The following is a 14,604-nucleotide window of genomic DNA, read 5'->3' on the forward strand; positions in this document are numbered from 1 at the left end:
CAGGGGTAAAGCAGAGGGAGGGGGCAAACAGACCCAATGCTAAGTGTGGAGCCCTATGAGGGCTCAGTCTCAGGACTTGAGATCATGAACTGAGCTGAAGCCAAGACTCAGGCACTTAACTAACAGAGCCATCTAGGTGCACCCAAGATCCTAGGTGCACCCAAGAGCATCTAGCTCTTACCACAATATAGTATTGGGGCCCAAGATTATTTCTGTATAGTTAGGTTGCAATTATTCTATATAACAAATAATCCCAAGTCTCAATGGTTTACCACATCTATACTTGCTCACAGGCTTGTGAGTTGCCTGTGATTCTTCTAGGTTTGTCTGAGATTGGCTGACTTGGGTGGACTTAGATCTAGGCTGTGGAGTAGGCTCACATCTTCTTCCTATGTCTCCCATTGTGGGACTGTAGGTGCAGGTAGAATGCTTTTTCATGAAATATAGGAAAACAGGAAGGCAAACAGAGGCATGCAATGCTCTCGTTCAGAATTGGCACAGTCACTACTGTTAGTTTGTAAGTCTTCCCAGATCTCACAGCCAAACCCGAAATCAAGGGGTTGGGGGGAGTGTACTCCACCCACAGGGTAGCACTGGAGAGGGAAAGAGAAAAACAAGATTGTCAACAAATAATCTTGTCTACCTCAAGGACAATGATTTGTTAAAACTTTCTGTCTCTGGGACACCTGGGTGGCTCAGTGGTTGAGCATCTGCCTTCAGCTCAAGGTGTGATCCTGGAGTCCCAGGATGGAGTCCCACATCAGGCTCCCTGCATGGAGCCTACTTCTTCCTCTGCCTGTGTTTCTGCCTCTCTCTCTCTGGGTCTCTCATGAATAAATAAATAAAATCTTTAAAAAAAAAAAAAAACCTTTCTTTCTGTCTCCATTCCCAGATTGGACTCTGCCATTTTAGTAAATACTCAAGAACACAAGAGGAAAAAATGAGATGGAGAGAGGAAAGAGGGAGGGATTTCTGGAAAGTTCTATGTAAATTTCTCCCACTCTGCCCCCACCACTATGGTCATCTCATTTGGAGCAGAGCTACTAAATGTTAGAAAATAAGAAACACTTGAAATTTCAAATGTGAATAATCAATTACATATTTCACAGAAGCTCAAAAGCCTGTAGCCTATGAAAATCTCAAATTCTACACAAAAAGTTGTTTATCTTGAATAAGTTATTTTAATTTTTTCCCCCTTAAGTTTGTGAAACACATCAGGAGTATTTTTTTGAGAGAACAAAAGATCTTTTATATATTTCTATCCTCAAAGCCTATTCAGTATAGGATATATGTCACCTGAGTAAATATCATGCAGATATTTAAAGATAAGAAATTTTAAACATTTACTTAGTACTTGAATCTTGAGTAACAAGAGAGTCTGCCATTCTTTTCATGTCTTTCTAAAGACAATATAAAAGCTAAATTGAGTTACTCTTGTATAGTATCATTTTTCCCCTGAGAATACCAAATTAATGAAAAAAAATAAACGTTCAATATATCTACCTTACAGTGTAATAAAAACATTGGTTTTAGAAGATGTAACAAAGATAACTTTTATATTAAGGTTTTACTCTTTCTAAAGACATCGGCTATAGAAATGATTACAACTGTTAGAAAATATCGATTGAACTCTTATATTTTTATTTGCATGCTATGGTTGTATGGGCATACAAAGATCTATATGTGAGATTACATTGAATGAAAAGGCAGGGATGTGAAGGAAATTGAGGATCTATACTCACTATTGTTTTATTATGTAATTAGTTCTCATTCTCAAAAAAGAAAAAAAGTACTCTGCAGTTTTAAAGGAGAGACAGTAAGCTGTAAATGCCAACAATAATATAAATGAGAGAGAGGGGCTGCATAATAATCCTATTAATATAGCAATAACTATTACTGTCAGTAATGTTTTGGTCCTTGCCATTTAAATGCAACACCCTAATATTTATTCAAAATATAATTAACTAAGATTACTTCAGTTCAGTGCAAATATGGTGCAAGTAAGTTCATTTTTAATTTCTTAAAGTGACAGAATTTTAATAATTATATTTAACTTACAATATCATATTTTATGTGAGCAATATATTTATTTTTTTTAAGTATGGAAAATACTAAGAATTTGGTTTCATGTTAGATTCACTTAGGGAAAAGAGAGAAAAAGAAAAAAGTTTAGAAAATGAAAGAATCATTTGTTCATTCCCTTTTTGTTAAAAATCACAGACCATAATGCATGTGAATGTCATTCAATTTTGTTAGTGTTTTATCTATTATCTGTAAAAAGATAATTTCTAAACGTAAAGAAGGTCCTATAATAGCAAGGGTAGAAATTGATAGATATCTCGGTTCTACATTTAATGTTAGAACCTACATTTACTAGGCTTACTGAGATTTCACTAGGCTGAAAACTAACAGTTATCAAGCATTCCTTTGTAGGTGACATAGAGGCAGAGCCATTGCATAAACTCTTAAATCTGATGGAAAAATTGGGGAAAAGCATGTATTAAGTCACAAAGTTTAAATATTTTTTAAAAGGATGTAATACAATGGCTTTGTCATCAAACTAAATTTAAAAACAAAACAAGTATGTGCCACTTTGAGACAACTTTACGTAAATAATGTCTGAAATTCCCTTTACTGTATTCATATATATCCCAGAATCATACCACAAATCCTACAAACAGATAAAAATGGATATAAAACTCCCCCACCAGTGAAATAAAGAGAGTCCCAACATCAGAATTGTTAAGCAACTAACAGCCTTTCTCTGTCTTTGCAATTCCTGTCTGAAGTTGTAAATGAAGAGCTGAACCTCAGAGATAAAGTGAACAGGAAAGTATATGGTTAAAATAAAGCTGACATTATGAGATTTTGTGATTCTACCTCCTGGTTCTGGTTTAACCCATTTCTTATTCTTAAATTTAAGTTGTGCTGTTTGTAAAGGCATTTTAAAATTCTACTTCTGTAAACCATTGACTAAGAATAGTTTGGATTATAATTTTTATAATTTAACAAGCATAATTTACAATAAATAAGTAGTCTGGGTTATAATCTAATAAATACCCACTAATGCATTGTCATTTATGAGTTGTGGCCAGGAGCATAACAGGTAATCTTTTGAAACTTTACCTATGCAGAGTAAGGTAAAGCCATGTATCTTGGCAGGCATCTTGCCTACACCGTCTGGTGCCATACTTGTGGTACAGCTCACCCAATATACTTGTAGAGGAATGTATTCTAAAACTGTTACTACTCAATAATCTTACCAAAAGCTAGCATAAAGGAAGTGTATTTACAATGGATTGTATGAGATAAATGCAACTCATCTATTCTTCTGAATTAGAGAACACAAAATCAAATGGCTTCAGAGGGCATAGGCACATATAAGTCACGCAACAAAGTGTTCTGGTATAGTTATGAAGGGGTGGGGAGGAGCATTATGGTTAAGTGGTAAGGTGCATTCTATGCAGCTCATTCAAACTCGTTTCTATGCCTAAGTTTGGCTTGTAGCCTGCCTGTCTTTACTCTCCACGAGCTAGTCAATCTGTTATCTATCCTAGATTAAGTTTGTGTTTTAGAATGCTACCTGAACTCCATTTTTCATGCCCCGTTACAATTGATTGTACTGAAATTTAACCTGACATTAGGGTTTGAAGAAATTTTTGGCTGAAGATCAAGGGAACTTGGCATTTCTGTGCCACACTTTAATTAATTAACAGCTTTTTTTTTTCAATAAGGCAGTCAGTTCTGCTCTTTAGCACACCTGCTGTAGTTCTCTATGAAGATATCACAGTGATCAGATCATAATCCACAGTGTCCTCAATCCTGTACCTGTAGGAATCCATTTCTTTTTTCAAAGATTTTATTTGTTTATTTGAGAGAGAGGGAACAAGTGATGGGGAGGAGGAGAGAAAGAGAGAGAGAGAGGGAAAGAGAGAGAGAGATAGAGAAGCAGGCTCCCTCCTGAGCGTGGAGCCTGGGGCTGGTTCTCAGGACCCAGAGATCATGATCTGAGCTGAAGGAAGACACTTAAATGGCTAAGCCACTCAGGCACCCCAGGAATCCTTGTTTCTGTTTCAAAAATAAAAATAGTGGAAACCGTTCCACCCCTAGTCCTCTACCACTCATGCTGGCTTTCTCTTCATCCCAGGCACATGGTAGGGTTGTACCTCTTAATTCTATGGTAGGGACTTGCTGTAAGTAGTGCTGGTTCATGAGTCTTGAGCACAGTGACCTGTGCCACTTCTAGCCTAGAGTATTTGTTAGCAAACATGAGAGCCATCAGTGCCCAGTTTTCCTGTACTGTTGCCACTGCCAGTGTTCCAGATGTGATTGCCTTGTCAGCTGTCACGGTGATAATGATAGTGACAAGTCACTATTTAATTCAAGTGGAGGGGATCCCTGGGTGGCGCAGTGGTTTAGCGCCTGCCTTTGGCCCAGGGTGCAATCCTGGAGACCCAGGATCGAATCCCGCGTCGGGCTCCCGGTGCATGGAGTCTGCTTCTCCCTCTGCCTGTGTCTCTGCCTCTCTCTCTCTCTCTCTCTTTCTCTCTCTCTCTCTGTGTGTGTGTGTGACTATCATAAATAAATAAAAATTAAAAAAAATTCAAGTGGACATGCAGTGTCTTTTATTCTTCTTTGCTTTAAGCCAGTAAGATTTCAGGATTGTTGGTTACTATATCCTATTCTAGCTCAAATCCCTTTTGTTCCCACTTCCTTGCATCACTGGAAGGGTAGGTGTAGAGAAATTCATACTTAGATGAGCTCCCGGAACATGCCTGCCCCCTAGGTCAAAGTGATTTGATTCTAGCCTTTATAACCATATATATAAATAATTGGGACTCCAAAAATAGACTGTCTCTACTTTCTAATGTTGACATTAAGAGTAGAATGAATGCATACTTTTTCTGGAAAAAAATGGCATAAGAACTCTATAGAACATAATAATGCTTATATTCCTTTCCCTATATTATAAAACATTTTTAGAGTGAAAAAGACAAGGCCTTGCAGTAACTAGTTCTGCATACACAAATGATAATTCATCGAGCTGATCTCTTCTTAGATTATCACATGGCAGGTAGGCAGTGGTTTCCTGGCTCACAAAAACACTTCATTATAATTAATGGAAGAGTGTTGTCGAGGGGACTTTCATTATATTTCAGAGGATAAAATGTTTTCCTGATCTAGTTTTGCTTCCTTAGAGCAGCTAGTTTGTTTTTATATGGTAAATACAATGCTCATGTCCCCTTTTCAACATTCTCCGCTAGAGTTGTTTGTCAGATTTTAGAACTGGCAAATAAAGAGGGCCTTACAATATGTATTCTGCATACTGATTTTAGTCTTAACTATCAGATAAAAGTTAGAGACTGCAATATTAAAGTGCAGAGAGTATTCGTACTTAGTGTGTTTACAGTTGTTGATATGTAGCCATAGCCTAAAAGGAAGCAGCCTAAAAACTGGATGACAAAAAAGAATAGTTAATTTTATGGGCTTTGGAGCCAGATGAGTTGTATTCAAATCTAGCTATGCAACTTGGTAGCTGTCTTAATCAATTCAGGCTCCTGTAACTGAAGACCATAGAGTAGGTGACTTAAAGACCACAGACAGGGATCCCTGGGTGGCGCAGCGGTTTGGCGCCTGCCTTTGGCTCAGGGCCCGATCCTGGAGACCAGGAATCAAATCCCACATCGGGCTCCTGGTGCATGGAGCCTGCTTCTCCCTCTGCCTGTGTTTCTGCCCCTCTCTCTCTCTCTCTGTGTGTGTGACCATCATAAATAATAAATTAAAAAAAATTAAAGACCACAGACATTTAATCTCACAATTCTGGAATCTGAGAAGTCCAAGATCAAGACACTGGCAAATTCAGTGTCTAGTGAGAACTTCCCTCCTGACTCCTATATGGTGATTCCCCTGGCCATGTCTCCTCATGGTAGGATGACAAAGGAGTTCCCTGGGACCCTTTCTCCAAGAGCACTAACCTCATTCATGACTCTACCCTCACAACCCGATCATCTTCCAAAGGTCCCATCTCCTAATACCATCCCCTTGGGGGTTAGATTTCAACATCTGAATTTTGGAAGAACATATTCAGTCCATAATAGTCACTATGTGATAAGTTATTTCACTTAAACAAGTTGTTTTATTGTGCCTAAATCTTTAAAATGGGAATACTTTCCTCCGTGGTTGTGAGGACTAAGGATGTTAGTTTTAGAAAACCACTAAGAAGACTCAGTAGTTCTATGGTGGGCACTATCAGGAACATTTCCCGGCATGTGAATTATTATAATTATTTCTCTAATAACAAATGGCCAGTGATTTGAAGTGATTCCACATGACTCCATCAGTTCAACATGACCTGAGAGCACACAGTATGATGAGTACATCTAAAGGTCCTAGAAACACAAAGATGAATAAGACTTGGCCTTTGTCTTAGCTCAAGGGATATATTAGCCTAAAAAGAGAAAGATACATAAGTGTATAAGGTCAGTCCAGTGGAGCAAGGTCAATTATAGGATGAGTTATTTGGTGTTAGCTTAGACACAGTTTGTTAAAATATCAGTATAGATATTTCACTTTGAAATCTTCAAGAACATGTTCATTTTTATATCCTCTTAGTCAACATTTTTGAAAAATAGAAAGCACTTAGGGATTGTGGAATAGAATAATTAACTGAAGGTGGGACATGCAAGTGACAGCAGTCACCTTGTAAGACCTGCTTACAAATAAATATAATTACAACAGTAGTGAGTGAACTGAGAAAAGGTTTCTATGAGGAAAGGGGAGGTAGGAAGCTAAGAAAGGCTGTCTTGGCATTTGGAAAAAGCTCCTTAATAATATGTTGTCTAAGCTGAGACCTGATGGACAAAGGGCAGTTACCCAAAAGAAGGAGTATTTTAGACAGAAATCACAGAAATAAAAGCTGCTGTCAATTGATTGTCAATTGCTTCCAGTTTCCAAAAAAAAAAAATAAATAAAAGAAGGGAAGAATAATTACCATAATAAGCAAGTAAGAAAGTGGCATAAGATGGTAATTATCATATCCTCAGAGGCCTGACCATCCCCACCTAACATAGTCCCCTTCGCCCTGTCCCTCTCTTCCCATTACCCCATTGTGACTTCTCTACTGCACTTTTTAAAATTATCTTTGTATTTCTATTGTATGTTTTTCCCAAATTAAATATAAGTTCCATTGAAGATGGATCTTATTTATATTCCCCATCTCCATAACTGCAACACTGAAAACCAAACCTGGGTACCTCAGTGGTGTTCAATAAACGTTGAATGAAAAAAAAAAAAGACTGAATGCCTATGGTAAGAAAAGTAAGCGGGTGGCAAATCATGAAGGGCTTTAGATACCATAAAACAGATTCGAGACTCTCAATTTAATGAAAGCAAATGAAGAATTTTAAGGAGAAGGAGTGAGATTTGCATTTTAAAATAATCATTTATTATTATGTCATGGATAGATTTGAGGGACTGAGGAACAGATTATTGTGGTTGAGGTCAATGGGACAACAGTAGGAAGGGTAGAAAAGGATAAATTTGAGAAGTAGCAAGAAAGTATCATTTACAGGGCTGAATCTGAAATGAGAGAAGGAGAGGACCCCTAATGTGAAGATGAACAACAGTAGACATAGTGTAACCTTTCAATGAGGAGGAAGAGACGATTGTGTCTGTTTGCTCTTTGTTTGGTGGAGTCTGGTAGAGATTCATAACTTTTGGTTTTAGTCAGAGTAAATTTGATGTGCCAAAGACTTCCAAAAGGTGCAATCAAGTAAGAACCAGGCTAGAGAAGGATCCAGTCAGCCAAGAGAGATTTGGCAGCCATAAGCACAGAGGAGAAATTGAACCTATGGTAATAGATGAGGTTGACTAGTGAGGAGCTTCAGTCAGAATAGAAGACTGCCTGGACTCTATCCCTGAGGAACTCAGGACGAGGAGGATGGCCTACACAGCACAGTGGGGTGGAGCTGAGGGAGGGAAACCTGAAAAACATGGGTCATGGGATCCATGGGAAGAGTGCTCCAAGAAGGAAGCAGTCTTCAATATGGTGGCTTTGAACAGGTCTCTAGGACAAAGGTCCTCCTGACTGGTGCATCTAATTAGTAAACATTTAGGTTTTATTTTCTCATATTTTTATATTCAAGGAGTAATATTGAGGAGAGATTGTTCCTTAAAATTGAATCAGGGTTTCAACAGCACACTGGACAATGGTACTGTTGACAAGGTGGTCCCAAAGGGCAGCAACCAGAAGGGGCTGGAAAGAAGGTGATAATTCTGAATCACATGGGGTATGTTGTATGTCATGAGTACATTGGGCATGTGTCGGAGTAAGGACTGCTGTCCTTATTTTAGTTTTGAGCCTTAGAGTTCCAAACTTCCCAGGTCCCAAGTTTGCTGTATTTGGATGAGTAGTGAGGGTGAAGGAGGAGAAAAAAGTTGAAATTGAAGGAGGTCAGAGGAAAGGATGAAGACAGTAGACCCTTTGGACTGAACACTTGGGAGTTATTCACAGTCAGCAGAATCCTGGCAGTCATAAAAGATGTTTGCATCTCTCTGATCTCATTGAAAATATTCATTGGATTAATATGGAAATTAAATTTCTGATTTATCTCTGGTTCATGTCATTATAGATTCAGGTTGTTGAAGAATGAGCACATATTTTATGAGTCATATTCTTCCAGGAATGGTGTGGCTTGAGACAGCACTTTTGAAATCTGTATTATATCTTTCAGGACAGTATGTATTTGAGGGCAGCCAAAGATTTCTGGCATAACTGCAGAACTTATGAGATTTAAATCTATATTTTATAAACAACTGGACACTTAGCACAGCACTGGAATTAAATGAGGGCATACCTGTCTTTGCTCAGTAAAGGTCATTCTGATCAACAGAAATTACACTTAAAAAAGGAGGACAGGGATCCCTGGGTGGCGCAGCGGTTTGGCGCCTGCCTTTGGCCCAGGGCCCGATCCTGGAGATCCGGGATCGAGTCCCACGTCGGGCTCCCGGTGCATGGAGCCTGCTTCTCCCTCTGCCTGTGTCTCTGCCTCTCTCTCTCTCTCTCTGTGTGACCATCATGAAAAAAAAAAAAAAAAGGAGGACATGCAGAGGACTCTTTTGTTTGCATATTTCATATGTAAATTGACACCATTGGAAATGTCAAGAAATGGCCTCTTTTTTTTTTTTTAAGATTTTATTTATTTATTCATGATAGAGAGAGAGAGAGAGAGAGAGAGAGGCAGAGACACAGGCAGAGGGAGAAGCAGGCTCCATGCACCGGGAGCCTGACGTGGGATTCGATCCCGGGTCTCCAGGATCGCGCCCTGGGCCAAAGGCAGGCGCCAAACCGCTGCGCCACCCAGGGATCCCCAAAATGGCCTCTTTTTAAAAGAGAATTAATCCAATCCAAGGTATTAACACTGTGGTCAAGTTAGCACACAAGTGCCATGGGATTCTGAACCAGACTTGGGCAGTCAAGCCTGAGACTGAAAAGGCCAAATGAGAAGAGGGAGAGAGAGGTTTGTCCTTACTTTATTTATTGCTCCCCCAAACATAGATTACCCCTGAATAGTGAGCCACTTTTCCTCACCACAACCTAAATTTGATCAAGATTTCCACAGGTTGACATTGACAAAAACACCACTAAATATTAAGAATGAAGAAAGAAAAAAAATGCAGAATATACAAACAACTACAGAAATGATCAGATTTCAAAGTGTAAGGTTTTGATCCTAAGGATAACTATACATTGAGTCAAAGAAGTAGTTAGGGGTCTTTGCTTACATCTAATCTAGAGTTCTGCTCTGCTGGATCCACACCATCTTGAGGAAGGGACATTTATTTCTATCACTGGGGAAGCAAAGTTTTAGGTAATTGTCTATTTCCCAGGAAAAAGTGGGGGAAAAAACACTTCACGTAAATGTATCTTATTCTTAACCTGATTCCTGGCAAATGAGAGAATTTTTTTCCCCTATGTCTAATTGACATTCTTAATGTACCCAACAAAATGAACTGGCTCTTGCTTATAGTACAAAAAGGTGGTGATTTTACCAATATCACTTTCATGATATAACACCATGTGTGATACAGACACATATACAATAAGAAAGGATGCTGAAGCTTCCAGAAAATTTTCATCCTTAAGCAACTGACGTATACAGCAATATTTGTCTAATTAGATCCTCAAATGACTGCCCCCTTAAGCTGAGAGAAAAATTAAAGCAGTTTTTTAAATGTTACTAAATTGTTCCCTCCAAAGGTCTTCAATATATATGAATCTATTTCTAGGAAATAGGAACATATTTCTTCCTTTTATGTTTCCCTTTGTTTCACTTCTTTGTGTATGTTTTCCCTTTAAAAATAGTTATAATAATAATAATAATAATAATTCTTTGTTCTTTCTGTTCTTTTTTTCCTTTCTTTATCTTCTCTTCCTTACCTTTGAGGAGGTAGTCAGGGTGAAGGAGGTCACCTGGCTGGCAGGACCTGGATCCATGGGTTGAGGAGATGGTCAGGACCAAGGTGGCCAGTGGAGTCTTTGGGTGTGAGGCCAGAGCCAATGATGGGCTAAGGGGAGCTAATGGGGCTCAGGCTGGAAGTGGCCAGCAGAATTAAGATATTAGTTCCATACAGGAAGACTCTTCAAATATATGTTAAAGATAATCAAAGACAAACTTGTCACTGAGAAAGTGTTACATGCATAAAAAAAGGTGAAAGCTAGAATTAACCCTGTGGAATTACATTGGAGTTAGAGATGCCAGTGTGAACTCATGTTTTTAAATACAGATAGATAGACGATAGCTAGATACACAAAAGGGGCACCTGGGTGGCCCAGTTGGTAAGCATTTGACTCTTGATTTTGGCTCAGGTCATGATCTCGGGGTCTTGAGATACATTAGTTATGTGTGTGTGTGTGTGTGTGTGTGTGTGTGTGCGTAATCCCTAACTCTGTCTGTTAAGAGGGCCTAGAAATAGTAATACCTAGGAAACAACGAACACACCCAATGCCCAGATCCTCAGTTTCTAAAAGCTGAAGAAATCTTTCTAAGAAAAAGATTCTAGGTGAAAGGTCTTAATCAAGGACTGGAATACAAAATTACAGATGAGTCAGGAAGGCCTTGTGCCAGAAAGTGAGAAAGTACTGAAATTATGATGGAGACTTGCCAAAAGCATGTTTCTAGGGGCTCCTACTGATCCAATCTGTATAATGTGAGCATCAAAATAGTGATGCTAATGTTTTATAACTAATTGAACAAAATCGTTATTTATTAGTCTCTACTGATATAGATAAAGGAATGTGGGAGACAGAAACTTTCCTTACTGTAGAATGCTACCTAATAAATGTGGATGGGATGATGGAATCAGAAAGGTCACATTTGGAAATCATCACTGTAATAATTGATTCAGACAAAAATCATCAGTGTCTAAAAGATGAAAGTTTAAGGAGGAAGAAGATATTATGTAGTTTCAAATAACCTCCACCCAAGGGTAATGGGTAAATTTATAATAGAGAAACCTGGTAGGTAACACTTTAACCAACTGATCAATGTTGAGTGCGGTCTGATATGGTATACTGTGAAGAACAGGGCATCCCTGTTCCTACTAAAATCCCCTAACCTGAGTCTAAAATGAGGAAACATCAGATAAACAAAAAATAGAAGACACTCAAAAAATATCTAGTCTGCACTCATTCAAAATATCAAGGTCACAGTAGGCGGGAAAAGACAGACCCAAGTATTCTAAACTGAAGACACTGAAGCCTAAAGAGATACGATGCCAAAACGCAACACATACTTCTATATTAAATCCTGGACTGGATGGAAAAATGTTTTTCTGCTAAAAATGCCATTGTTGGGACAATTGCCGAAATAAGAATGGGCTTTTTTAGGATTAGATGGTAGGGTTTTATTAACGTCAATCTGATTTTGTTGGGTGTACTAGAGTTATGTAGGAGGAGATTGTCTTTTTCTTTCAGAAAATACACATAGGTATTTTGGGGTAACAGGGCATGATGTCTGTAAATTATACTCAAATAGTTCAAGAGATAGAGACAAATATAACATTTGGTCAAATGTTAACAACTGGAGGACTTGGGAGGGTTTTTATGGTTTGTTTTTTATTTTTATTATTATTATTTTGGACTATTCTTGCAACATGTTTGTCAATGCTAAAATTATTTCAAAATGAAAAAAATAGTAAATAAAATATGGAACTAAAAGGTAAATGGCATTATCTGTATTTCAAAGTACAAAATTTATAATTTTTTGAGCATTATCCTATGCTACACTGAAGGTAAAGTCACACTTCAATTTATTTTTTCTTCATCAGATGTTTGGTCTTGTGCCTCATTGAACAACAATTTTTAGCAAAACATACCCAGTTTGTAATATATGACTAATATACAAACTTGCATAATTGATTTCTAAAAAATCACTTATTAAGTTAAAAAAAGTCTTGGTCTTTCTGCTTTCTTTTTCAAGCTGAAATAAATGGTATAATTTAGAATCAGACATTCAGTTTTGTTCTCAATGGAAACAATAATACAACTCAATTTGCTCACTCTCTCTTTCTCTCTTTTCTAGGTTTCTTATGTCAAAGCGATTGACATTTGGATGGCAGTATGCCTCCTTTTTGTGTTTTCAGCACTTCTGGAATACGCAGCTGTAAATTTTGTATCAAGACAACACAAAGAACTTCTGCGATTTCGACGGAAGAGAAAGAATAAGGTACATGATTAAATGCATCGGGTTCGGAGGGATACTGATTTTCACCAGAAAGTAAATTTGTTAAATTTAATACAGTGGTGCAGAGAGGAAATGGAGTCTGGGAACCAAAGGATATGAATTTTCCGTTGGTTTTGTCCAATCGAAACTGAAATTGTCAAAAATAGCTTCAGGAATAAAATGGTGACATCCAGTTCTACCTTACACAGCATATCTGGTGACATGAGAGCTTTATCAACCTCTTTCTAATGTACTCCCTGAAACAATACCATTTTTTGCTTCAATTAACAAAATATATAATTTCTTACCTGCAACATGAGAGTGTTCCTGATGGTCTTACTTAACATGTCATCAAATATAGCTATTAAAGTTGTTCCCTTTATCAAGGTAATTCCTTTCATTGTTTCCATAAAAGGTTACCTATTTGTTAATGCTATGATGTTCTGTAAAACTATGTGGTCTCTCATTCATGCATATTTTCATGTTGTTAAGATATTTATTCTGAATCCCTATGGGAAACACAAGAAAGGCTATTGGTGCCTTGCTGTACCTGTTAAATGAAACCCAGAAGAAATTGTATTGATAACATCATTAGGAGACCACAGGAAGTTGTAGAAGTAATCTCAAAATTGAATTTGGATGGACAGAATGGATTTGCTCCCCTCTATTAAGACTTGTAATGTCATCTCTCATTTTGTGCACATAAGCTCCATCAACTCCCTTTCCTCTTCTGGAAGGGAGAGTTTCTATTGATCAGCATATCTAGGAGTTTACTGCTGTTAATGTGAATGTGAGAACTGACATTTAAAAGCAGATGGACTGCAACAGAGAAATGTCAAAGTTTATGCAATAGGAGAAATTATGGCCAGAATCCAATATACTGGAATATTTAAGTCAAAACATACTCAAATCTTAAAAATAATAGTCTCGTTCATATAGGTACATTTTAAAGGATTTTGAAAGGATTTAATTTTTTTAAAGGTTTCCTTTGGCTTCTGAATTATTTACTGTGATTTATATATTCATAAGATTTTTTAAAGCCCTAAGCCCATGATCTCTCAGTACCGAGCATTTAACATATTCTAAAGTAATAACAAATTCAGTCATGTCTAACTGACTCTCCCAAATCATAATAAATACCCAATTCACAGTAGTGTGGAAGGAACTTCGGGACTATGATACTCTGAGTGACACATGAGACAAAAACAGTGCCCAAGCTGCTATTTGATCAAGTTGTTATGAAAATAAAAGCACATCATTTGTATATGGAAACATAATTTAATAATCTTTCTCCCCACCACACCCCCATCTACTGGTTTCTCATTCTTTGCCCCTTTCCTCTCCTTTCTTCCTCCCTGCTGCCTATCTGTTCCTCTTTCGTGACACTTGGCACTGACTGTAACACTATCACAGGACAAAAAAATTCTGTATCACAATAGGAAATCTCCTGTTTTCCTTTCCCATTAAATGACTGATGAAGACAAGTTTTCCCTTCTAATATCATGAATCCAAAGTAAAGTAATACTTACCTCTCCTCCTCATTTTGATTTGCTTTTTCACTTTTATTTTCCACTTCTCTACCTCTCCCCCTTCCTATACAATTTAGAATGTATCAACCAGGTGCTGGGAAGTATTAGGTATGTGGTGCCCAAATGGGGGCTGAGAGCTCACTCTTTCCACACCCACCATGCATCCAACAACCACAGTTCCCAAGAGAAACAGGATAGAGTATAAGTGTAGAGGCTCAATTTTGGTTCTCCTTTAAAAAAAAATTATCCTACCAAAGCAGCTCTTTATTTTTACTACCTGTAAGAATATCAGGGTAAATAGTGAAGCCCCTTCTTCTTTAGCTCACAGGAAGATGGCAAGATTCATTTTTCTA

General features: G+C 37.7%; 1 protein-coding gene across 2 annotated transcripts in view; it reads left to right on the forward strand.

Moving 5' to 3' along the window:
- The window catches only part of GLRA3 (glycine receptor alpha 3), a 183,714-nt gene that overhangs the window by 146,690 nt on the left and 22,420 nt on the right, over positions 1-14,604 (forward strand). For both annotated transcript variants that reach the window (XM_026017550.2, XM_072719654.1), the window contains exon 8: positions 12,582-12,725. In XM_026017550.2, coding sequence (XP_025873335.1) covers positions 12,582-12,725 — 144 coding nt within the window. The remainder of the gene's footprint in view (positions 1-12,581; positions 12,726-14,604) is intronic.

Source organism: Vulpes vulpes, chromosome 9, assembly GCF_048418805.1.
Source record: "Vulpes vulpes isolate BD-2025 chromosome 9, VulVul3, whole genome shotgun sequence".
NCBI lineage: Eukaryota > Metazoa > Chordata > Mammalia > Carnivora > Canidae > Vulpes > Vulpes vulpes.